Raw genomic sequence first — 27,021 nt, forward strand, 5'->3', positions numbered from 1 at the left:
TTAATTTTGTTAATTAAATTTGTTTTTAATAACATATTAATAAAAGAAAACTATAAGCAAAATTTAAATTTAACAGCTTATTGTAAAACTTGGCAACAATAGTAAAATGTAGCAAACTTTGATATTTTGTTTGTTGCAAACAGCACCATCTATCGAGCAAAAACATACTCGGCAAAATAGTACAGACAACCATAATGACATATAAAATCCCCTTTTAAGATCAGGGCTAATTTTTAAGGGATATTTTCCAAATCAAACATAGGGCCTCATTTTATAAAACGAAACGACAAACGTTCAAAAAAATTTGTATGGAAAAAATTAAAATTTTCAAAAATTTCCCAGTATTCTTCATACAAATTATTTACGTTAACGAAAGTTTCGTTTTATAAAATGAGGGGGATAACATACGAAAAAGGGAAATTCAAAGACATCAACCATTAATTTTAAAATATCCCTTTGAATTATTTTGTAGTTGTCTGTTATCTGTAAAAAAATGTTAACTTTCTTAGCCATCTAGTGTAGACAATGTTAAAATTATACGGAGAAATTATTTGATAATGATCAGGGGAAGTGTTTTGGAAAATTTGTTTAACAGCAACAAAAAGTCCACAAAATAAATTATCTGAATGGCGTATAACTAGCCGGGACAAAAACCTTAAAAATAAATTTCCCAAAACAGTAAAAAATCCAAAAATATCCACTTAAGGGCACTTCACACGATCACACTGTGCTTACTTATAGTCTAGTGAAAAATTAAAATGAAATTCCATCATTATGCGACATCCTTGATATTTGAATCATTTCAAAAAATGAAGAGAGCCATACGACTGTAAAATATTCCATTCGTATTCTCTCTCAATGTGTGATGGTTTCATTACATATTGCGTTTACAAAAAAAGTTAACAGATCATATTACTTGAGTGATCTTGTGAAGCCTGCCTACACACTATGAGGGAAATCGTTACAAAATATGTAAAAGAGAAGAAAAGTCTAAATGATAGCTTGGCAATGGCAGAGAAAGCGTAACAGTATTATAGCTCGAAATTCGCCTGAATCTGTTCTGAATCTGTCCACTAATACCATGTTTCCACGAACAGTTGAATTACTTAATATGGCCTCTGAATGACAATAGCCAATTAAGCCTTTTCTACGACACATTCTTAATTTGTTTTGACAGTTCATTGGCATGTTGTTTTTTTCATTATTTTGTCATTTTTTTGTAATATCCACGATATCTTATCTGAGAACAATATCTCACAGTTCCCGATAATTTCTTTAAATTTACTATCTTGACGTAGTTTGTTGTTGTTACGTTTCGACTGTGGCCGATAGTTCATTTCTGTGATGATACAGCTCTCGTTGGGTTAACAATCTTTAGCCGAGTATGACTGTAGTCGTTTTGGAGCGAAGATCTAATTGTTGTGGGAACGGTTTCAGGTTTGTAACCGGTATTCATTAAAATACCCTAAGGTATTTATTATTGAACGGAGGATTATTTAACAGCTTTGTATCACGTACGGCTCACTGTATTGAATTCACCAGAACATCGAGATTATAAACCAGATTATAGAAGCATTTTTAAGAATTCATATAAGAAAAATGTTCGTTAACAATTATGACATTTAGGGGGAGTTTTTCTGATAATAATAAGCTTCATTCTTTTGTTAAACCTGGTTTAATACAGTAGTTTTCCGATTTAACGAACCCATATGTTGTCAGGCCTGTTCGTAAAATTGAAAAGTTCGTTATATGCAGTACTAAGTAAAACGTTTGTTTTTGGTAGTAAAATAATTAAAAATAGGTACATAAAATATTTTTTAAATGTATTTTATTAAAATTAATTCTTTTTTATAAAAATAACACAAAATTCCAAATCTTATATACCCACCTTCAAACCATATTTGTGTCGAATTTTATCGCTGTATTTTTAATTCTGTCATGAGCTTTAAGTTATTTCTCGAAGTTCATCGCTATACTCGTATTTTTAAGCGAGTAATGAGCGTTGATGTAATTTTCTTAAGGGGGCCTGATATGGAGGGTAAGGTCAATTATGGACCGATTCCCATAAAATTTGTTTGTTCGGTTAGTACTCGGCGTACTCGTATTGTCAAGCGAGTATTGAGCGTTAAAGTCATTATGGGAGACGGACGGACGGACATAGCTACATCGAACTAAAATTTAATAGAACCCAGAATGAGTTACAGTTTTGGGTATAAAAGCACCGCTTGTTACAACTTAGGTTATTTGTTATTTTTGATAAATGTCATTATACCCTACACCACTTTAGTGGGGAGGGTATATTGGGTTTGTGCTGATGTTTGTAACATACAAAAATATTCGTCCTATACCCACCTTAAAGTATACCAATCGGTTTAGAATCATTTTCTGAGTCGATTAAGCTATGTCCGTCCGTCTGGCTGGCTGTCCATGTAAACCTTGTGCGCAAGGTACAGGTCGCAATTTTCAAAATAATTGGATGGAATTTGGCACACACGCTTCTTTTGGCCCAAGGACGAAGCCTATTGAAAATGGTTAAAATCGGTCCATTATTTCCCCATACAACCGTACCCCCCAAATAGGGCCTTTTGGCTTATAATTAATTTAAATGATCTATTATGTTAACAAAAGTCGACAAAACTTAGTTTTATAGAACTTTAAATGACATTACCGATTTTTGTAATGATCGGGCTTCATTTGACCCTATCCCCCATACAAACTCCCCTTCAGAAAATGACTTAAAGGTCAAAATTCACTTACAAACACTAATAACACTTTTAAATTCTACATAAATAATATTGAAGAAGACTTAACTCCCCCTACCAACATTTTTAAGGATAGGGCCATATTTTGCCCAACTCCCCTTTGAGCCCTCTTAAAAAAATCTCTTTTTTTACCAAAAAAAGTAAAATATTCCGAAATAAAGTTAAAAAAACAAACCAAATGCTTTATTTTTTTAAATAATCCCCATTTTTAACATACATACTGACTGGTGTAGGGTATCATATGGTCGGCTACGCCCGACTATACATTCATACTTGTTTTATCTTAATTTAAATAATAATATTTTTATTAGTTCGTTAAACAGAGTACAAAAAACCAATTTTGTTCGTTATTTAAGGTAGTCAATAGGAAAAATTAGCTTGTTCGTTAAATCCGATGTTCGTAGAATTGAATGGTCGTTAAATCGGAAAACTACTGTATATGGTTCGTGTTTTTCAGTTATCAGTAAAGTTACATTATTATCTTAGTTTAACTGAGTGTAATTGGCCAATTAAACTCAAGTTATCAAGAAGAACAAAAATTTAATATTTTAAGTAAATTGCAATTTTCTGATTTGTTTTATTTTATTTATTATTGTTTTAAATGTTTATTTAACATTTTTCCAAAATTTTCCATTTTACAAAAGTATTGTTTGCAAAAAAACAGCTGTTCATTGTTTATGTTTTTGAGTTAAAACTTGGCAATACTAACAAAGCAAAATGAGCTTAAATCTAAAACTGAAAAACACAATCATCGATTAAAGTCCGCCTAAATTTGTTTCGAGTTTAATTTAACAACAGGTTAAGCCTAGTGTAACTGAGGAGTAAGAAACCCGCCCTTAGTCATAAAAAATTGTATGGAAAAAATTAAAATTTACCAAAAAATACAAAAAATATTTTCTGTTATAAAATGAGGCGGATGGATAATTTTTCCTAAACACCGGGAGAATATCATGAAATACCCTACACTGTAGACAATTCTATAGGTCTAACTTTTCTAGAAAATTTTGAATCCTTAGATTCTATTTGGCAAATCTATTTAAAAATTTGGTTGTTGTACAAAAACAGCATTCTAATGGATTTCACATTTTTTTTTAATTTCCTAAGTCATAAACCTTTAATAAAGGAAATTATACAAGCTGGAAAAAGTACTTTTAAAAATTTACCCTTTTCATATAATCTTCAAATATTAAATAACCCTAGAATATTTTTTAACATATTCCTCATGTAAATACGTATTTAACTTTTGTTTTTCAAGACAAAAACCTATAGTAAGTTAACATTTATCCATTGAGTTCATATGAAAAACAAACATGTTCATATATTCACATTTATAGAGATCAACAACATGTTTACTTAAATATTCCCTGAATTAAGGGGAAAACTTCCTAAAAAACTTAGAAACAAACCAAATATTATTAACATTAATAACTTAAAGATAATGCAATGTTAATTAACCTGTTAAGAACCAAGTTTAATAAATAAAAATCCCTATCAATAAACATTTTCAATTTGCCAAGACAACCACCTTTTTAAAAAAATTCCCTAACTAATAATAAGTTTTATTCCCATTTGGGTATTTTGCAAAAAAAATGTCTAACATTATACCCTGATGAGTGTTATAACATTAACAACCAAATTTGTTTTGTTGTACCAACCGTTTAAAATACCCCTTTATTTAAGTAAGGGGTTCTTGTATTTGCTAAATTGTTATTGTAATGGAAATTTAAATTTCCCCTTTAGTAGTATTGATAATTGGAATATTTCTCCTAGAAATGGTATTTCTCCTCAAACATTTTTACAGCAGCTGAAACTAAAACCCTTTTATAATATGATCCCGATATTTTTGTAATAAGTCCAGCCAAACAAACACTCGTTTCTGAATAAAGTACTATAATCAGCTGAATATGAAATATCAGTGAATACAATTAGTACAGTTCCAAACCTCTGTTAAAAGGGGAAATTCATTGGGTAAATTTTAATATTAACATTAGTAAAATGAGGGGAAATTGAGGAGGCATACAATGACAAAAGTCATAACACCTTTTTAATGCCCCTGCAAATAAAGTAAAAACAAAATCAACCAAGCGCAAAGACAATAAAAACAATAATAAGAGTTTGGCTACAATGTGTTTTAGTTGTTGTGTTTTTCGTGCTGAAGATTTGAAAAACAAAAACAAACAATAAATAATAAATGTTAAACGACACTACTAGTTTTTTTTGTAATAAGGAGAAAGAGATACACAAGGGGAAATGTATAAACTCTTGAAATGTTATTTATTTATTTAGTTAATTCTAATGCTAATAAATATTGTTGTCATATTGAGAAAATTTCGTACATTTTCGGTTGATAACATTGAAGTAAATTCTTCTTTTTCTAATCAATTTCCCCTTTTTTAAGAAACAAAAAACAAACGTGCCAAACAACTTGCTTTCTCTTAAATGGAATTGTATGATGTTTTTGTCGTTGTTTATTTGTTTTTGTTTTTCTTATTCTTGTTTTGTGTCTGTTGTTCGCTGATGTCGCTTTGAGTGTGAGTGAATTTGCTTTGAGAAACAAACGATGGTTTTTTTTTACTGTATCGAGGCTTTTGTGACAGTTGAGTTATTTCAGGCATTTCCTTTCAGTGTACTGTAGTGCCGACGCGATAAAATTTCATACATCGCCTTTGTCAATTTGTTATAGTTTTATTTTGTAGAAAAAAACAATGTTAAGGTTAAAATTTATTTAATAAAAAGTGTTAAAAACCCTAATACAATGAAACCCTAACAAGTGTTGATAAAAATCCTATTGAATTTATCAAAAATAACAAATGAAATTTGTTCTTTTTTTTGTTAAAAAATAAAAGCAAATAAGAATAAGAAAAAAATGTGGAAAAAATTTCGAAAAACGAGTGTAAAAAGTCAAACGACGCTGATCAGTTTTTTTTTGTTTCTTGTATTTTTGGTTTTATTTTTTACTTTTTCTGTCTGTCTTTTTTTAATTTATTAGTTGTTTAATTTCGGCATAGAAAATGAGTTCTTATTTTAAATTGAGTATAAAAAACAACAACAATATAATTTTAACTACTTTTTGTTGCTACTTAATAGCCTGCAAAATAACTAAAATGATAATCATAACAACGACAACAGCAACAACAACAACATTTAGCAGCAGCAAAAAGATATACAAAAATAAATAAAATAAAAAAATGAATACAAATAAAATATTAATATGTACACACATGAATATAAACAAAAACAACAATAATAAACATGAAATAGCATTAAATTATAAAAAAACAAAAATAGTGAAGCAACAATAATATATTTTAAGCAAAAGCTGAAAGAGCAATGTGTTGTTAGTTGTCAAATAAGTAAAAAATCGGAAATATTTGGCTGGCTTGTGGTTGGTGGTGGTGGTGCTCTTGACGAATGTTGGAAGAAGTTTGTTGTTCGATCTTGATGTTGATCGTAGTGATTGCGATTGTGTGTAGTTTGGTTCTTCATTGTCGCAGTTTTCATCATCATGATCGTCGACGTCGTATAAGTTTTTGTTCTTGTATTGGTTGGACTGATAGTGATTGTGTGTGTGTGTATGTGTGTGTTCTATGGTTTAGTTAGTGTTGGTGGTTCATGTTTTTGATATAAATTATTTTAGGTGCTGATCATTTATTTTGTTTATTATTTTTTTTACTTTGCTTTTTTTTAAAGAAAAAAAAAAACAAAATTAAATATTTGTCATATAATATTCGCAAAAAATTCCCGAACAAACAAACACATACTTTCTAAAAAATTCTTCGTCACAATATAAAAAAAACCAAATAAAACAGCAAGTTGTTTTATTAACAAAATATATTTTTTTATATATAATTTAATATTAAAATGCTAAAGATCATTTTGTATTTGTTTTTATTTTAATTAAATATTTCGTTTTTTTTCAAATACAAGGTTATATTTTTCCCCAAAAATAAATGTCTCAAAAAGTAATAAAATTAGCACTAAAGATGTTCACATCATTGACAAATGTACCAAAAAAATCCCTATAAAAAAGTACTATTTCTTAGTGAAAGCTTAATAGAAAAGTACTTGCAAAAAGGGTCACTAAACTTTATGTCTAAAATACTATCAATAAAAAACGTGCTGGTTGTTATTTGACCGAAATTCAAATCAAAATGCATATCATATAGAAGCACGTGAAAAAAATTATTGATTTCATCTTCATATGTATCTACTTTGAAAAAATCGTTTCTTGGAAGCACAGAAAATAAAGAGAAAAATTTGCTTCCAAGAGAAGAATCGCTGTATAAAATGCATATAAAGATCAAATACAGTTCTTAACGTCTTTTACTTAGAGGCGGATCTCTAGAAAGAGAATTCAAATAAAAATCCCCAGTAAAACTTAACCCCTTCATAGCTGACGATACATAAAAAGTACTACAAAGCAAAACTTTACACGGACTAAGGTCTTATAACAAAAAACGCCAGCGTTATTAATACGAGCTTTATTTACGTTCGAGTGAAATCGTTGTAAAACTCCATATGACTCAGAGATCGAAAATATTTATACGTAAATAATTGTCATTAAAGTCTGAACAAATATTGTCCGAAATAAAAAGTATTTCAATTCTAAAGGCCCCATACACAAAACAAGCATCCTGGCACAACCAACCCAGCAGTTCGACAAAGAGTCAATGCATACGAAAAAGACTGTAATTTCCACTAATAGTTAACCACCTTGATGATCGTAATTCGTATGTTTTGCGCCATTCGTCACGAATGTGCCCTTTGTAATCGATAATGAAGACAGTCGTCACTGTAGTGTCCTCTTTGTAAGTGGGAGCGGAGACAGTCGTCCCTTTACAGTCCTCAAGTAACCTAGAGATTATACTCTTAAAAGTTGTTTTTTGTTGTACTTCCGAAAGTAGTAATTTTACCCATCTTTTGGAGAAATGATTATTACTTTCTACTAATATGCCACCATCTGGTTGACTCAAATTTATATCTTTCGGGTCAATCGTCACATTACTGTCCCATAGTATTCTAGAGAGTAGACACTTGAAATTTTTAAATTTTAGTTCCATTAATATCTTACAACCTGACTGAATCCAATTCGTATGTTTTTGGTCTTTCGTTACAAATAAACTCTTTGTATTCGAGAATGAAGACAGTCGTCACTTTAGTGTCCCCTTTGTAAGCGAGAGCGGAGGCAATCGTCTCTTTGTGGGGTGTAGAGTAACTATTGACTTCCTCGTAGGACAAGCCCATGCTAATATGGTTGGTCACCTGGGTAGGCTAGGGGCCACCACAAGTGGTAGGTTAAGTGGTCAGCTCGGGACTGTCCCGTCGAACTGCTGGGAAGTGATTGTGCAAGTCTATTAAACGTGTATTGGGTTGTGGTGCGATTGCGTGATATGAAAATCAATTTGTGTTATTTGTGATTGTGCAAGCATGCTTGTGGGGAAATATGCTCAATTAAATACATAATTTGTCTATGTAATCCAAGAGCAAAATATTTTAGAAACAATTGTTAGATGCCTACGGATCAGTTTCATGCTTGCAATAAACAAAATAGGTCAGTTCTTTCTAATATTTGTATTAATTGCGACGACCTTTTCAACACAAAATTTTTGAATAAATAAATATTGTACAAGCATGCTGGTGTCATATATGTTTCGAACATTATAGAACAATCAAATGATTGTGTCGCCATGCTGGTCTTGCGAATGGCCTTCTAACTTAGGAAAATCAATGAGTTGAAAGCAGAATGTATACAACCAGTGATACAACTATGGAAAGTATAATAATATTAATCAAACCTATCTATCCATTCTTATGCTTTATATACACGGTTGTTGGATCTTACAACGTTAGCAGTAAAATGTGCAAATTTTGTCTTCCAATTAGTAATTAGTAATTGTTTTTTCTGAATCAAATAACATCCTTCTTATGATAAACCCTAAATTCATTATTTCTTCAGGTCTTTTTCAGTACTTCCATTGAGCAAATTCTACTTCTTTTTTGCTTCTTTGGAAGTTCTTTTTTTGAGGAAGTTCAACCGTGACAACTGTGTATCACAGCTTTTATGGCTGCTGCGACTATCTACTTCTTCGCAGAAGCTTAAAATGTCAATGTTCCTAGACTTTGATAATGGATTCTGGTTTTATGTAAGGAATGACTGGGATGATATTACCTTAGGGACAACTCTAAGGAGACTAATTTAAATCGCCAAGGTGATAAATACCACAATTGTCGAACTTAATGTTCCAAGTACATAGGTATTTCTATTTTCCAATGTTTAACAAATATGGGTCAATGACCCATTATCCACAGTCATAGTGCTTTTCGGAACTATCTATTTATACGCAAGCAGTTTTGTGACAGCCTTGAATTACCTATTTAATACACAACTTAAGGTTGCGCCTATTTATCGGTTAACCATATGATTAGCTATATTACTTGCCCCACAAGGAAGTGACTCGTCATTTAATAGATTACATGCGTCCCTCAGTAAGCTAGTTGAAAAGAGTCAATGTATGGCAAGGAACATTCTAGCTTAAAAGTATCCACTTTTTAAATTACTGGGGCACTGAAAAGTGACGATTGGCTTCGTTCTTACAAACAGGTGGTTAAACTTTAGTGAAAATTACTATATTTTCTACCTTTGTCAAATAGCTAGATAACGATATTAAAAAACAGATCAGCTTAAAAAGACTAGTGTAATATAATGATTGTTTTTTCTTCTGTTTACAATAATCAGAAGATATTTTCATTGTTTACGTTTTTCTGAAAAATCTAAATAAATGAGATCTGGAATCGATGAAAATGTCAAAATGTTGGCAAACGGCATTCCAACGAAAAGTAATTAGTACTTTTTTTTAAACACATTTGCAGCCGAATATGATTTATTTGCTAAAAGTACTAATATTGCTGTAAAAATTTCTATGTCCCCTTTAAGTACAAACTTGAAAGTAAAATAAAGTAATACGAAAAAAATAGCAGCAGAAAAAATAAACAAGTAGAAAAAGAGAGAAATAAAAACGGTAAAACGTGTTTCATTCATACATGTCTTTCTGTCTGTCTGTCTTTCTCTCTGTCTGTCGATCGGTATGTCTATTAGACCGTCTACTGCTTGAAAGTTTCTGATGAACGAACAAAAATTTGAGACATATGGTACATACGAGTACTGAGTAATTGTTGCTGGTGCTGCTGCCCGGTTTTGGCTTTACAACAATCAGTAAAAAATGCTGCATACAGTAATGTGTGCTTTTTTTCTTTCAGTCTTGTGTGTTTAGTTCTTTCTATTTCGTTTTAGTCAATTCAAATTTTGTTAAAAATAAATTATTATTAAACATTTTCGTTATTGTTATTTACTTAAATCATAATTATAATTTTTTGTTAGTTGTACTACATATTTTTGTTTACTCATAATTCTTATTTAGTTTCTCATAATTTTTGGTTTCGTTTTAAAAACAAAACAATAACAACAAAAAAATCTAAGATCATCGTCATTAGTAGATCATTAACCTCTAATTCTCTTCATGTCACCACCACAACCAGCAACCAACTAACAACGTTTAATAGCAACAACAACATAGTAAAACTTCGTCATACGTACGAAACAACAACAATCAAGCTTCCATCTGCCTACTTATTTGTAGTTTTTATTTTGTTACTTTGTGCTTCTCATTCTTACAGTATTATTTCAAGTTTTTTTTATATAATTCTTTTCTGTTTTGCACTATTTAACTCGTATGTGTAAAAATAAATGCTTTTATAGTTTTGTCTATTATTGCTTCTATTTCCGCATTTACTTTTCCGATATCTGTTTTAGTGTTGCCAGACTTAGTTTTTGGTAAATCTGCTTTAATGTCAGATTTTATCTGTGAATCTTAATCTCAAGTAGGTATCGAGAAAAAGCTTTTAAAAATTACTTTTTAATATGCTAAACTGACTCCTAGAAGTATGCTATGTATTTAAGCCAAAAATGTTGCGATCTTAAGATAATCAAAATTGAATCGTATTCATTACTTCCTTTGGAGAAAGTGATCTTTGATCTTTTTCCAGTTCCAAACGTGTTGTTTAATCCCTTTCGAGAATATGTTAACGGATAAAAGAAAAAGTGAAGCATGCGAAGGTTTCAAACTTCGTAACATCGATGAAAAACCATAAATTATCGAATCATACCGAAAAGTGAACCGGTAGGCAACTGAATACATTGTCTAAGTTTAGAAAGATCCGCAAACTTATAGGTTAGGAACTTATAGGAAAGGAAAAGAGGATGTATATGTATAACATCATATCCAAACAATACTCCTGAACAGCTATCGGGCTAGTTGTGTATTCTTTTTAATGAATCTAAGAGATCTTTTAAGATCCCTGTTCTTTATGGCCGTGTGTTCAATAAGAACTATCCATAGACTTTGTCATTTTGAAGAAGCTTCCCTTCCAGCTGTTGTTGAAATATCCCCGTACGACTTAAGTAATCCAAGAGATCTTTTAAGATTCCCCCGACTTGTTTTCAATTATCTTTGTACAGTGGCAGTGCTATGTTTTAAATTATTTATCACTTACAGTCAAATATGGTCCTATTTTTAACCTTATCATCAAATATCGCGCTGATCACCTCTTCGGAAACGCATAGGCATTATTATTAAATTTTATTATCCAACAAAATCTAGATCACAATACAATAGACAAAAAGATCAATATTATTTTGAAAATACTAGTTCTGAATTTTCTTAGCTGAATACGTGGATTTCCCACGATACAATGACTACAGAATCTTATTAGACTAAGATATGTCTTGTTTATGATAGAGACTGTTTCAAAGATTAACAGATTCTAATCAAATTTATTAAAATTATGAGGTGTTTGTCATCTGAATATTCGTTGTTGAGATTTGATCCAAAACCCACTGAAAGCGTGGAAAACCTGTTCGGTTTTAAAATCAAAATAGACATCGGCTCTATTTTGATTTGTTTTATCAATATCAATTATTGCTATAAATGTTTGTTTTATTTTTTTCTAAAATTTTTCATTATACAAAAGTAATGTTCTCATACAACAGCTGCCCATTGTTTATGTTGGCAATACTAACTGGAAAGTTGACAATACTAATAAAGATAGTTAACTGATTTTAAATCCATAACTGAAAAACACAAGCTTCGGTTAAAGACCGCCTAAATGTGTTCCGAGTTTAATCTAACAGCAAGTTAAGCCTAGTTTAACTGAGTAGTAAGAAACATGCCCCAAAAAAATAAGCTTATACTCAGTATTCAATATCGTTCTATTGATGTTTTCCGGCACTTCCAAATCTGTTTTACGAACTAATGTTAAATCTCTTTAAAGAGTTTATGTAGTAATTGATAAAACTCTATTACATAAATTAGAGTTCCAGATATGAGACTATTATTAACATTACCGAAAACTTGAGAAAATAGATATCTTGTTGTGCACGTTTATTTGAACTTTGAGTAAAAAACACTCATTCTGATAAATATGTTTTTTCATTCAAAACTTACACTGAGTTGTAAACTTTAAAAGAAAAACTCATATTTGTATTTTTTCCAATTAACTTTCCGATTCTGAGAATTCAATATCAAGATTAAATTATAGTGGGAAAATACTTATTTTATTGGGTATTTTTATATCCAATAGGTTATATGTATGTATATTGATTTGTTATTCTGTTTGTAACACAATTCTAGTCAAATTCTAATAAAACCTGTGGAGAATGACATTTTCCTAAATATGTTCTGTTGATCTGAAAACTTAGTTTTTGAAAATGAGTTCCCCTAAAAAACAAATACTTTAGGAATAGAACATAATATTGAATCAAAATTTACATATACTTTGGTGAAGGGTATCTATGTCATTTGACACATTCGATATAACAATCGTTACTTGTTATTATTGAGTACGTCATATGAATTTTGGTAAAAAATAGGTATAGTGCGATAATATAGTATTCGCACGGTAACACTTTAAGTGCTACTTTTACAAAAATGGAAATATACATAAAAACATACAATTGTACGTATACTAACACTATACATTGTATTTAAACTATTGACAATGTCATAAAACAAACATATTTTGACATTATTGAAAATTTAATCAAATGTGTGACAATTTTTATCACACACTTCTTTATAGCCCACACACCTGATGCGTCAATAAAAACAATAAAACAAAAATAAAAAATGAAAGTTATCCAGACTGTTTCATGTTCTCCTTCCCTCGATTTGGATAGCGATGATCTCTTTTTGTATTTTCTTATAATTTGCTTTTGTTTTGTCAAAAATTTACAATTTTTTTTTTTTTTAATTTTTGCACACACATACTTTTGCAATATAGAGTCTTCTTCTTCACCTGTTAAAATATTCTATTATTGTTTGTTGTTGTTTGTTTTTGCTTTCTTTATTGTTGATCGCTCACATACTCATACAAAGACAGACAGCAGTTTTTTTTATTTTCATTTTTTTTAATTCTGTTATTAATCTCTTGTTAATGATCTTCAAAAAAATAAAGTGTTTATTTTCGTCTATACTTATTGTATACGGGGTTTATTAGTTTATTATTTATTATAATTATAATTTTTGTTTAAAACAAAATACTATATAGTGTTAAATTTAATATTGCTATTTTAATTTAGTGTTTTGTCCCATAAAAAAATAAACAATATTTAAATGTTTATTTATTAAAAAAAGAAAGAAAATTTGTTAAATGTTTGATCTGTAACAAGAAAACATTTGAAAATTAAATAATTTATTAACAAACAAAAAAAAAAGAGAAAAAAAGAAATACTTTATTAGACTAAACATTTATTATAAACAAATAAGAAAAAAATGACTTCTAAGCATCAAATAAAACAACAACAGCAGCAGCATTCTCAGCAACAACACACATTCGGAGATGGTGATCCCTTCAATTATGAAGAACTAAATGTTATTGGCACGGGTGAGTGAATTAAAAAAAAAATATTTAAAAATAAATTTAAGAAGAAAAACAAATGAATGTTGTTTTGCTTTATTTACCCAATGATAAATAAAGTCCCGTTAATTTTGACTACCCAGCAAAATGTTTCGCAGAGTTATAGCCAAATAATAAAATTAGTAGAATTAGTAGTTAGGCCAATATGTTTTTGTCAAATATTTTTTCAAATATTCCCAGCGAAAACATGGTAATCATGGTATTTATTCAAAACTTACTTTGCAATGATTACTACTTTCCGTATGTATTACATAGAAGTTGTCTAGTAATGACTTACATATATACGTTTTTGGATTTTGTTTTCTAACAACTAATAATTTACTCAGTACACGTGTTCTCGAATAATTGATAACTTATTTGTAAGCGATCGTGGTAAATACCAACAATATCATGCATGTGTTTAATTGATTTAACATGATATTATGTAAGTAAATTTTTGTTGGGTTATACCAGATTTAACAAATTATTCCATTTTAAAAGAGTTTCTCTTTTGCCACCATTCTATGATCATATCTCGAACTGCAAACAGGTGCCATTTAAAAGTATTTAATAAGATTATTATTGGGAATTTCTTTAAATCAAAAATAAAATTTTAACTCAGATCCATATTACTCATGTTACCAATGCTCCATATAATTTTGGGAACTTTTTAAATCACAGAAGCAAAGAGTGATTTTTATATGTTTCCGAATTGCTAAACATCTCTTATATCAGAGTTAATCCAATGTGTAGATAGAGGCAACCAACAGCGCTTCTTTTGCAATTTAATCACTGATCATCTCTGCACAGTGGTTAGGAAACTTTTATTTTTCAAAATAATTTCTGATCATAAATGGATTTTTTTAAAATGTATTATCCTAGGTAACCAACCCTATGGCCCCTATTCCGCCCTTGATTAGAATTGCTAATCAACTCGAAACCCCCTTAGCTCTAAAATGTGAAATTTTATTACAATATATAGTTCCAGTTATTTCCACAAATAAACGTCATTTTGCTTTGCTTTCTCTTACAACCACGCAGCACCTAGAGACTTAATCGAAGTACGAATAAGCCTAAGATTAGTTTTGTACCCATATAGACAATTTGCTGTATGTCTTTTATGTATAGGGTAAATACTGATCATACCAACTGTGACAAAAAAACCAGATCCAATATTCGATACCTTCAAACTAGTATACAAATGTGGAGAAACCTTCATCATTTATCTCATTCATTTAACAACAACTCATTCCCAAAATCTAGTCATATTGTTTTCACTGTTAAAACCAGTGGAGCTCAAGATTGATATTTTATAGCACGCGTGATAGGTTAAGAAAATTCTAACGTACATACACTATAGGTTTAATTCTTCTTTTTATAATGAGCAATATCAGTAGGTTTGCTCTCAACTTGAAAAACAAAATCTGATTGCTGATCAGCTTTTCTCGAAGCAAGGTCTGTGCGCGACGTTTAAAAATACATACGAAAATACAACAACAAAATTTTGAGAAAGCCACAGTTGATAGTTTTTTTTTATATATAGACTTTGATATACGCTAGCTGTCAAAATCCATAATATTAGCATATATATTATTGTTTGTAGTAATTGTATTAGTTTACTTTTATTTTGAATTGAATTCTATTCTCTGCTGATTGACCAACACAAATAAAACTATGGTAGTCTATGGTAGTATGTGTTTGAGCACCACTGGTTTAAACCAACATTATAATCTTAATCGTAACAACCACGTTGACCCTAAAGGGATATTTCCAATAAACGGGACAAGACAACGTTCACAACTAAGTATACTCTGCGGCAGGGATGGAAAAAGTGATTTTGTTTCAGTATCAAAATATAATTCAGAGAGTACATTTTTGGGTCTCAAAGTACTTAGGTTAGGTTGATAAGAGGATGTGAACTACATCAAATCTGAAAAAATACACCAAGGCCACAATCGGGCCTGTTACTCTTTATCGTGAAAATAAGAACTGAATGAATTTTTTTCAGTGTTCAGAAATTCAGTTTCCTGAAGGTAATTCCGAAGAATCTTCCAGCCAGTGTTTATCAGGAATGTTATTTCAGAACTTCCAAGATACTTGGATCTAACTTCGCTTCCTTCCTTTTAAAGCTATTACATTCGCTCTTTCGATACCGACTATTCCCGAGTGGGCTGGTACCCATATGATGTAAAACCTACGTCTGGGAGAGTATTCAGTTAAAGCTTTCTTACAATCCAAAGTACTAAAATATTTTTTTTGGCTAAACGTTTGTAATTTCTGAAATATATTTATACATTTTTAAATTAGAATGGGCGTTATATGTAGCCATGAAAGTATCAAATATCACTCAGGAGTATCACGGTACTTTTGCACATCAAATAGTATCAAAAAAGTACCATAGTACCAATTTTTCCATCCCTGCTCTGCGGTATACAGCCTACCAATGTTACCAAATAGGTTAAGTTCTCTGATCAGAACGCGAGTCAAATTACTATAACAATTTATAGAACCGAAAAACACAGAGGTACTAGTTATATCCTTTTGTCCAATTTGCAAAAACAAATGGCCCCGGGGATTTCTAGATTTTTATGGTACGAAATTTATAACAATTCAAATGATGATCTGATTTGCTGGTCTTCGTTTTATGTTTAAGATATCTTAGAATAGTCTCAAAAGTCAGTCACTATAGCAATTCATAAAATGTTTTGAATAATTTTATGAACTGATTGGAACTACGGGATTCACAAGAATAAACTTACTAAATTAGCACAGATTATCTACTAAACACAGTTCATTAAATAAATTTTTTAAAAAACCTTTGCTGGGTAAATTCTGCTAAAGCCACTTGTCTTCTGTTCGATCATCACTAACCAAATTTTAAATCAGCTGATTAAATTCAAGTTTTTAACAAATAAATATTATATATTTTAAAATGAAAGTTGACAATATTTATATTATGCTATGACACAGACAGGCGCAGAGATGTTGCAGACGCCAAAGACGCACCTGCTAAATAATCATGATATTTTATAATTTAAATAAAATTTTTCCGAAAAATAAAATAAATACATACAAAACACAGTCTGCTGAACTTATTTGATACTCGAATTCACTTTATATTCATATATGATTTATATTCATATATGATTTATTTTAAAAAGAACAATTGTCGTCACAGACTGTCTTCTTATTTGACATTAGAGTATTCGCGGTGCATACATTTTCATTGGGATAAGTTTGAAATTTTAAGTTTTATAAACTGCAGCATTGGGAAAGCCTTAACTGCATGCAGACAATAGTTTGGTGTTTTCGTTCAAATATGGATTATTCTAATGAAGTTGTGTTATTACGTAGGTTGGACTGAATCTTGCAAAATTTGTATGGAGGCTTATTGCAAAAAGACTAAATTGGGTCATACTTGTATTCGATTAGCCTTAGACATTTTGAATTTCAAGGCCAAGTTGTTGCGCCAATTCAACCGGATGTATTCAACGATTTTTAACAATGGAAAACAATAAGATTAATCAAAACAGTCAAAAGGGTGTGTTATGGAAACACTGTTTATTATATGAGATCAGTTGACAAGATGCCTAATCCACAAAGATCGAAGTAAAATACGCAAATATTTAAGGAAATTAATGTGACTGCTCCGTTTGTGTGTAAAAAGTGCTAGAAGGTGCCAACGTTTAAAACTTTATAATCGCTGTTTAAGCCCGATTAGATCATCCTTTTCAGACTCTTGATGTATTCCTATCCGCAAAATAAATGTTTATAGCACTAACTCTGTCGCAGTACATTTCATTTATTAAATCTATGGAATTTTGTACGATCAAAAAGGGAAAAAGTGTGTCTGACAATATAGTCATTTAATTAATCACTACCATCGAGTTTTAATTAAAAGAAGTTAGTTAGAAAGTTTAAATGGGACTCCTTATCGTATATATATATATATCTCCCCCGGGACATGTTACCTTTTGCAGTCTCGGAGTAAAGAGGTGCTACCTGTACTACAAGCTGGTAATGCCAAATGTGTCCTCGGCTTCGCTTTAGAATGATTTGGCATGGGATCGAAGGCCAGATAATCTGGTACTACGGGTGATCAGTTTCCTGCAGGACATGTTATGTTGGTTGAGATTCCATCGGGATCCACGTAGTAGCTGTGGTTTAATACCAAAAATTGCGGGGAGAAAATGTTGGTTTAAGGACTGATAATTCCTACACCTAATGGCTTAGATAATTTTCTCTTCGATCAGGTCTGTGCACAAAGCAGCATATGCTTGTCCTCTGAATCCGATCGGTATTTCTTACCGGTCGTGTATATGCTGGGGATTTGTCAGGTTAGCGTTCATTGGTTGCCTATTATCCCGTAGAGAAATTTTTATGATCATGGGCATGAAACTGATGCAAAAATTGAGAAAGTCTCCATATATTAGAAATTAGAACTGATTTAGTATGCCTTTTTACGCTTCGGGGAAGTTTGCAGGTGCTTTAGCGATCTCAACAGGATATATTGATATGTTAATGCTACGCGACTATTGGGTTCTGTTGAATTTGGAAATCCCTACATCCCTTGTCACATAGATCAGTTCATAAAAGAGGGATCCTGAACCATTTTTTTGTGTATTTCGGACTACCAAATATGTCTCTAGGTGCTGTTGCCGAAAAAACAGTAATGTGTTTTTGCGAGCTTTAAGAGGTTAAGAAATGCACTGGAATGGGTCATTATATGATGGGGATTGCATCATATCGGACTGTGCATTGGGTTTGAGCCCATGCTGCCTGTCATTCCGCAAGAGATTATATAGCTCGAGCACTTCAGCAAAGTGCTTACACATACATGAGCCGGCTCAGCCATGTATAAAAATGCGATAAAAAAGACACCGTGAAATAAGGCCGTCAAGACAGGTGTTCACGTAAAGTACTCGACATTCATACGTATGAATTATTTTAACAATATACCGTAAAAAACTTTTAAAAGTAATTCTCTGCATTTAGATCCTTTGTCCTCGTAAGTTACGCGATAGGCCTCAAATGGGAATTGTTGATAAAATTCCATTGTTCCTATGCATTCCAAATTCCTATATAGAGCAAATTTTCGAAAATTTACGCTCTGCTTGTAAAGCAATGTATACACGGTTATCAAAGTTGGCAGATCTAACAATTTGTCCCAATAAAAACATCTAACAATGGTTCCATTGCTGACAACAGTAATAGTAATATGTTTACACTATTGTTAAATGACTTACAATATACTGGCAATGTTTTTTTGACAATGTTGCATATGTTCTTTTAATGTACCGTGTTGCCAATAAAAACATCTGACAATGGCTGTCTTACTGACAATGGTAAGGTAATGTTTTTTACACGAGTGTGTATGTCTTACAATATTGTTTTACAATAAAATGGCAATGTTTTTTTTTGACAACGTTGTAAGATAAAAATTGTAAGCTCACATGGTTGTTAGACATTCTCAGAGCATTTTCTGCCAATATTGTAAGATCTGACAACCGTGTATAGGTAGCTTAAGTTTCAAACTAAAGTTGTACATAATAATAATTGTGCTCCTACATCCATACATATTTAAACTCGAGTATGATAATGTTACAATTGAATCGGGACCAACAATAATAACGGCATGAACAATCAACAGCAGTAAAAGTGCAAAATCGGCAACATTGTTGAAGTTAAAAAAAGAGAAAGAAAAACACTGAGAATTACAAATGTATGCAATTAATTGTGACATTGACCCCTTTATTATGTTTATTTTTGCTTTTGTTGTTATTATCATTATTATTTTTTTAGTCTTCTGTTGAAAGCTTTTTTTATTATAAGTTTAATTTTGTATTTTAAATTGCTTTTGTTTTGATTTATTTTCATGCTCTTCACTACTACGTACCGATGATGATCCACACTACACATCGGGTGTCTCTCATTAATCATCGAACATTCTGACGTTGTGGTCTCATGGACGCTTAATTCATTCATGGGTGTTGAATATTGTTCGTGCGTGCGTTTGTGTCTAACTCTGTGTTCTTAATATGTGACTATTTGTGTAATATCTACTGCAGGTGCTTACGGAACTGTATATAGAGCACGAGACAATCATACGGGAAAAATAGTTGCCATTAAGAAAGTACGTATACCACTGACAGATAATGGTGTTCCCATGTCAACGTTACGTGAAATAGCACTGTTAAAACAATTAAATGCCTCTGATCATCCAAATATTGTAAAGTAAGTATAAATAATAATATGTTTGTAATAAATATGTATGTTTATTACAGAATTAAGTATATGGTTTAAGATAATTTAAAAAGTTACTTTTTCTTTGTAAACAAAGCGTAAAATTTTAATATCTTTTATGAACAAAATATCAGTTTCTAAATGCGTTAAATATTGGATGTAGTGTAGACATTATTTATTTCAATTTAATGCAAGTCATGCAGCCCGTCACTCATAATAAATTATTTTGCAAAAAAAAAAAACGATGATCATTTGTCAATATTTTCTTCTATCACAAATAATGAACATAGCTGTCATTGATAATATTCTTAAAATAATATGTTTCTTATCTAATAGAAAGACATAATAATAAAAATAAACGTTTTTGATTTTTGTTAATTTGACCTAATTTGATTTGAGATAATTTTTTCAACTCCCGTGAAATTTCAGTAAAATATATGTCTTCAGCAATGTTTACATTTTTTTAATGAATAACTAGTAATTTCGAAAATTTGATATATTTTTGTGTTGGAGGTATTAATATTTAAAACCATTTCCCGAAATTCCGATTGAATTTCATTTTTCAGACTTAAATCAAACTTAAAACAACTTTAGACATGTCGAAGATTCTTTATTGTTTGAAAGAGACGTCTATCGTTTGAAAGAGACTTAGTCTTGGGTTTTGGGTGTTTTTTAATACTTTATAAAAAAGTAAATTATAATACATATGGCAACCTCTGTTGTTTTTGACTACAAATTTTGGAAGATATAGATAGTATTGCTGGTCGTATGTCACAAATAACATAAACAATTTTGGCCTCCAAGAACTGCGACGTATTGAATCACACGTCCTTAGTTATTTACTTAGTTAGTTAGTTTGTTAGTTAGTTAGTTAAGTAGTTAGTTAGTTAATTAGGTAGCTAGTTTGAAAGAAGAATATATAGACATCAAATCCGAACAAAAAACACCTGGGTCTCTATCGGGCCTTTTGTGTGCTCCTTAACCAGTGCCTGAGGTGGGAATCGAACCTACCACTTTCGGTCTACCAGACTAGAACACTAACCACTAACCTACCGGATCCCACCAAATTTAAATATCTATGATTGCCGTATGATTGATTTTCGAAGTAAATTTTAGAAAATTTAGTAGCGTTGTTGTTTAAACGCCAATCTATGTATTTATGATCACCTTTCAGAGTAAACTATTCATAAATGCCAAGATTTGACAGTTCGTTTGACACTAAACGCTTTTGTAATTTCGATAAGGTATAATAGCTATGTTTTTTCTACTAAACGCTGTGTGTCGATATTTGTAAAACTGCACACTTTTTTTATTTCAATTCTTTATTTGTCCGTACTTGGCCCCGATATGTTACTTTAAGCAAATTGTCAAATCCCTGATTGTACTGAGCTCATAGTACACGTCTTTCCCATTAAACTAGGAGTCAAACCGCTGTTTGTACTGTACAAATATCATTTTATATTATATGTTCCCTTGACTCTGATCTCTGGGGAACAAATGAGCCTTATTTCCGAAACGTACATCTGTGAACTGTACGTTTGTTGAAAAGATGATTAGGACTAAATGTCTTAATCACTTGTGACCTCTGACATTGACTTTCAATCTTGACTCCTTGTTAAGGGATGTTTTAAAATATCAATATTATGCAAATAATTCAGAAAAATTTCGTTTAGACCATATAGATACAGAATAGGAAATAAAGGGGACATGTGTAATTTGTAAAGTGTAAATAACTTCTAAATAAGACTCAAACTACTAGTTCGATTTAGGCACACCGAACTGCCGGGTACACCTTAAACACTAAGCTGTTAGATATTAAAGCACCTTGTTGCGCATGCGCCCAGACGTCTAAACGTCAATAGTAACTGTAAACGTAGTTTATGCAGTTGAGAAATAATTCTGCAGCAACTACAAGTTTAACAATAGCAAGAAGGTTGTAGTGGAAGTGGAAGTCTGTGGATTGATAATTGTACACATTCTTGTGATGATGAACTGCAGTAGTCGTTATCCAATCACAGTTTTAAACGATAGATAGATATGTATTTGTTTGTCTGGATGGCTGGCTGGGCAACTGAGTGACTGGATGCGTCATCGAAAGCCGTTAAACAAATAATACAAATTTAATGTTATTCTAATATTAGAATTGTTGTTGTTGTGGTGTTGCTGCTGTTCTAGTTGTTGGCATGTTTGAAATATACTTACATACATGATTACATACGTGTGCTTAACTAAGCAATAACTCATGCATGTACATATGTATCTATAAGTTGCCAACACACTATCATCTAGTAAATTTTCTTGTCTTTCTGGTTGTCCGTCCGTCCGTCCGTTCGACGTTCTGTTGTAGTTGCTCTCCGTATGATGGTTGTATACTCTTTTGTTTGCCGATGGCATTTAAACAAAAAAATGATTGTTTGCTCTTCGTTATAGTGTTTTACTGTTGTTGTTGGTCGTCGGTAGTGTCTGTTAAATAGAAATACATACTTTGTTTTAGTATAAAAATGTTCTAGCTTTAGTTTTTATAACCCTTGTGTGATTACAAATCCAAAGTAGACGGCACTACGGCGCCGTAAATGCTGATAAGTCACGCTGTAGCGAATATTTTTTTAAAATTTATTTTGTACTGTGTACATATTCTGTTACTTTACTTTACTCCTCTTCCATGCCAGAGAATTAGCTAAAATACCCACCTTCATAATTGAATATGTGTAAGAACTAGGAGAAGTACCGTACAGAGAGAGAGAATTAGCGGGGTATTTTGTTTTTTACTTAAGGGGAAGTCCGTTCATAAGAGTATGTGGAAAAAAGCACAAGTCCCCCTTTTATTTGCAAATAAAACCAATGAAAAGAGTAAAAAATTGTAGAGCAAAAGCAAACCACAGAGTGTACACTTTTTGGGGAAATTTACTGCTTAAAGTCAAACAACAGATACTGTTAAGTCTAAACTTTTAAAAAATCCAAACAGCCAAACGCACACAGCATAAATGCCGGCCGGTGGATCGTTCGTTAGGTCTCATTCTATAAATCAAATAAAATATACTACTTTAATATAAATAAATACTGCTCGTAACAGCAAGTTCGCTAACCAAACAATTGACGACCAACAGCAACAAGCATACATATGTAGGTACCTTATCAGAAAATATTATACAAAGTTGCAGCAACAACAACGACAACAGCAATTGTGAAATAACTAGAAAAAAACGTCATGTTTGGCATTAGTCTTAAATACGCAACAGAAAACTTTAAGTGCAAACGTCAATCAACACAAAGCAAATATACAACCACACAATCAACCATCCAACTAAACTAAACAACAATCAAACATACTTGTATCCAACCTTAACTAACCTAAGACCTAAATATTACTTTCACAATCTCTATATTATTGTTTATTTTTTTTCTACATTAAATATACAAAGTATATTTCTAACACCCCCTATACCACCGCATTAATCCCCTTTCAACCATTAACGTGCTTGATTACAAACAATCATTGACTGAATGAAAATTAAACAACAACAATGTACTTATTTTATTATTTAATAACAAAAGCCAGCCAGTCAGACACATACATACATACATACAATAATACTTAATTATTTGCTCGATCATATGAGTTTTGCAATCAGCTGTTTGTTTGCTGTGTTTACATTTTATTAATATTGTTTTTTCTCTTATTGTCGTAGTTTATTTTTTTTTTTATTTCTTCAAGTAGCATTTGCACACGATACACCCATACACATTAGCCGCCTAAGTAAAATAAATAAATAAAAATATGCACACATACTAACTAATCTGCTAACAACAGGTTCGATTCTCCACATCCATCTTTTTCACACAATCTCTTTTTGTTTTAATTATGCTCTTTCGTCGAAATATATTAAAATTTGGGACAAGTGTTTTTTTCTGCTGTTAAAAAGGGGAATGCCAAAATATTTTTCTCATTCTCTGAGTGTTATATTTTATTAATTTATTTGCTCTCAGCATTTCTTTGTTTACGTTTTTTGTTTGAGTTTCTCATTGAGTGTATTCATGTTAATGCTATGAGTGGCCATAAATTTAAGAGTGGCGCTAGCAACACTAAATTCCTAAATGTTGACAAAGTTGTATTTTATGTTTTGAGGGACAGGGTTGCAGATACTAATTTAATATTGTTGTTTAGCAATATGATGAGTAGTAGAATCTTTAAAACATGTTTGGCCATTTATTTATTTGAATAAATATTTTTTGCAATAAGGCTTAGGTCGGGTTTTCCTGAAAGAAAGATAAAGATAATCTTCATTCTTTGGTTTAATATATGTTTTAATTTTGATCAACTAAACCTAAGTTAATAGTGGTTAGTTAGTTAGTTAGTTAGCTAGTTAGTTAGTTATTAAGGGCGGGTTTCTTACTACTCAGTTAATCTACGTTTAACTTGCTATTATATTAAACTCGGAACAAAAAAAGTCCGCCTACTTTAACCGATGATTGTGTTTTTCAGTTATGGATTTAAGTTCAGTTAACTTTGTCAGTAATGCCAACTTTTCACTCAAAAATATAAACAACAAAAATCTGTTTTTTGCAAATAATACTTTTGTAAAATGAACATTTTTAAATAAACATTTAAAACAATAATAAGTAAAACAAAACAAATCAGAAAATTGCAATTAACTTAAAATATTAAGTTTTTTTTTTTTTTTATTGTTTTTGATAATTGTGATTTCTCACTTATAACTTAAGTTTAATTGGCCAATAACACTCAGTTAAGAAACGTTATTGTTTACTGAAAAACACAAAACATGTTTTAGTCTAGGGTTAAACAAAGAATGTAGATTATCTTTATCTGAAAAACCGCCCTTAGTTACTTAGTTAGCTATTTATGGCGGGTTTTTCAGATAAAGGTAATCTACATTCTTTGTTTAAACGTAGTTTAACATGTGTTTTGTGTTTTTCAGTAAACAGTGTTATTGGCCAATTAAACTTAAGTTATAAGTGAGAAAACACAATTAACAAAAACAATTAAACAATTATTTCGGAAGAACAAAAACTTAGGGCGGGTTTCTTACTTAACAGTTAAACTAGGCTTAACTTGCTGTTAGATTAAACTCGGAACAAATTTAGGCGGACTTTAACCGATAACTGTGTTTTTCAGTTTTAGATTTAAGCTCAGTTAACTTTGTTAGTATTGCCAAGTTTTCACTCAAAAACATAAACAATGAACATCTGTTTTTTGCAAAAAATACTTTTGTAAAATAGAAAATTTTGAAAAAATGTTAAATAAAAATTTAAAACAATAATTAATGAAACAAGACAAATCAGAAAATTGCAATTTACTTAAAATATTATGTTTTTGTTCTTCCGAAATTATTGTTTTATGGTTTTTGCTAATCGCGTTTTCTCACTTATAACATGAGTTAAATTGGCCAATTATACTCAGTTAAACTAAGATAATAAGCAACTTTACTGATAATTGAAAAACACGAAACATATATTAAACTAGGTTTAACCAAAGAATGAAGATTATCTTTATCAGAAAAACTCGCCCTTAATATTTTAAGTAAATTGCAATTTTCTGATTTGTTTTGTTTTATTTATTATTGTTTAAATGTTTATTTAATATTTTTCCAAAATTTTTAATTTTACAAAAGTATTATTTGCAAAAACAGCTGTTCATAATTTATATTTTTGAATGAAAATCTGGCATACTAATAAAGGTAACTGAACTTTAATGCATAACTGAAAAACACAATCATCGGTTAAAGTCCATATAAATTTGTTCCGAGTTTAATCTAACTGCAAGTTAAGCCTAGTTTAACTGAGTAGAAAGAAACCCGCCTTTAGCTGATTAGTAAGTTAGTTAGGTATTTAGTTAGTTAGGTAGATAGTTAGTTAGTTAGTTAGTTAGTTAGTTAGTTAGTTATTTAGTTAGTTAGTTAGTTAGTTAGTTAGTTAGTTAGTTAGTTAGTTAGTTAGTTAGTTAGTTAGTTAGTTAGTTAGTTATTTAGTTAGTTAGTTAGTTAGTTAGTTAGTTAGTTAGTTAGTTAGTTAGGTATTTAGTTAGTTAGTTAGTTCGTTCGTTTGTGTAACCATTTAAAATTCGTCCTTTAATGCGTTACTCATGTACTTCCAGCATACAAATATACAAACTTTTATTAAGAAAGCAATTTCTTTTACAGACTATTTGAAGTATGCCAATTCTTAGAGCGAGAAGGTCAACTAATGGTTTTATTGGTATTCGAACATTTAGAACAAGATCTATCAGATTTAATAGAACGTTTACCCAAATCAGGAATGCCTCCTACAACCATACAGGTAATATTTCGAAAGTTAAGAAACATTTACATAAACTTTCATTAATTTGTATTATTTCAGCGCCTTTCCCGTGAATTACTAACCGGTGTTGATTTCCTACACTCTCATCGCATTATACATCGTGATTTGAAACCGCAAAATCTTCTAATCTCCTCTCAGGGACATTTGAAAATTGCCGATTTTGGTCTGGCCAAAACATATGATTTCGAAATGAAATTAACTTCAGTTGTTGTCACACTATGGTATCGTGCTCCAGAGGTTTTATTAGCACAAACCTACAATAGTTCAGTGGACATATGGAGTTCAGCATGTATTATAGCTGAAATGTTTTCACGCAAAGCCTTATTTCCCGGTACCTCGGAAGCAAATCAATTGGATCGTATATTTGAGTAAGTTTAGTTAGAATAAACTTCTTAAAAACTGATTTAAATGTTAAATTTTTGTATTTTGACAGATTAACTGGCCGACCTACAGCTCAACAATGGCCGAAGACAATATCCTTGTCTAGAGAACACTTTAAATTAAGACATCCCAAACAACCTAGGGATTTATGTCCTAATCTTTGTGAATATGCAAATGATCTGCTGGCTGTAAGTTGTTGTTTTTTTGTTCTGTATTTGAATAAAAAAACGAAATACCGTTTTTATTTTGAAATTAACATAAACTGTCCTAGATTTCTTGTTGGAATTCGACTAATTACACAGGTCAACAAAATTTGTAAAAGTCAAAACTCAGAGACCAAAGCATACTTTTTCTAAAACATTGAAATGTG

At 30.9% G+C, this 27,021-nt stretch overlaps 1 protein-coding gene across 2 annotated transcripts in view; it reads left to right on the top strand.

Moving 5' to 3' along the window:
• The first annotated feature begins 5,356 nt into the window (after positions 1-5,356).
• LOC111675356 (cyclin-dependent kinase 4) overlaps positions 5,357-27,021 on the top strand; it is a 24,166-nt gene continuing 2,501 nt past the window's right edge. The window contains exons 1-6 of one of the 2 annotated variants that reach the window (XM_023436108.2): positions 5,357-5,475; positions 13,396-13,700; positions 19,781-19,946; positions 26,114-26,249; positions 26,310-26,638; positions 26,704-26,839. In XM_023436108.2, coding sequence (XP_023291876.1) covers positions 13,589-13,700; positions 19,781-19,946; positions 26,114-26,249; positions 26,310-26,638; positions 26,704-26,839 — 879 coding nt within the window. In that variant the 5' untranslated portion in view covers positions 5,357-5,475; positions 13,396-13,588. Of the gene's footprint in view, positions 5,476-13,263; positions 13,701-19,780; positions 19,947-26,113; positions 26,250-26,309; positions 26,639-26,703; positions 26,840-27,021 lie in introns of those variants that run through there. The other variant, XM_023436109.2, reaches the window with a different exon arrangement.

Source organism: Lucilia cuprina, chromosome 6 (genome assembly GCF_022045245.1).
Source record: "Lucilia cuprina isolate Lc7/37 chromosome 6, ASM2204524v1, whole genome shotgun sequence".
Classification (NCBI taxonomy): domain Eukaryota; kingdom Metazoa; phylum Arthropoda; class Insecta; order Diptera; family Calliphoridae; genus Lucilia; species Lucilia cuprina.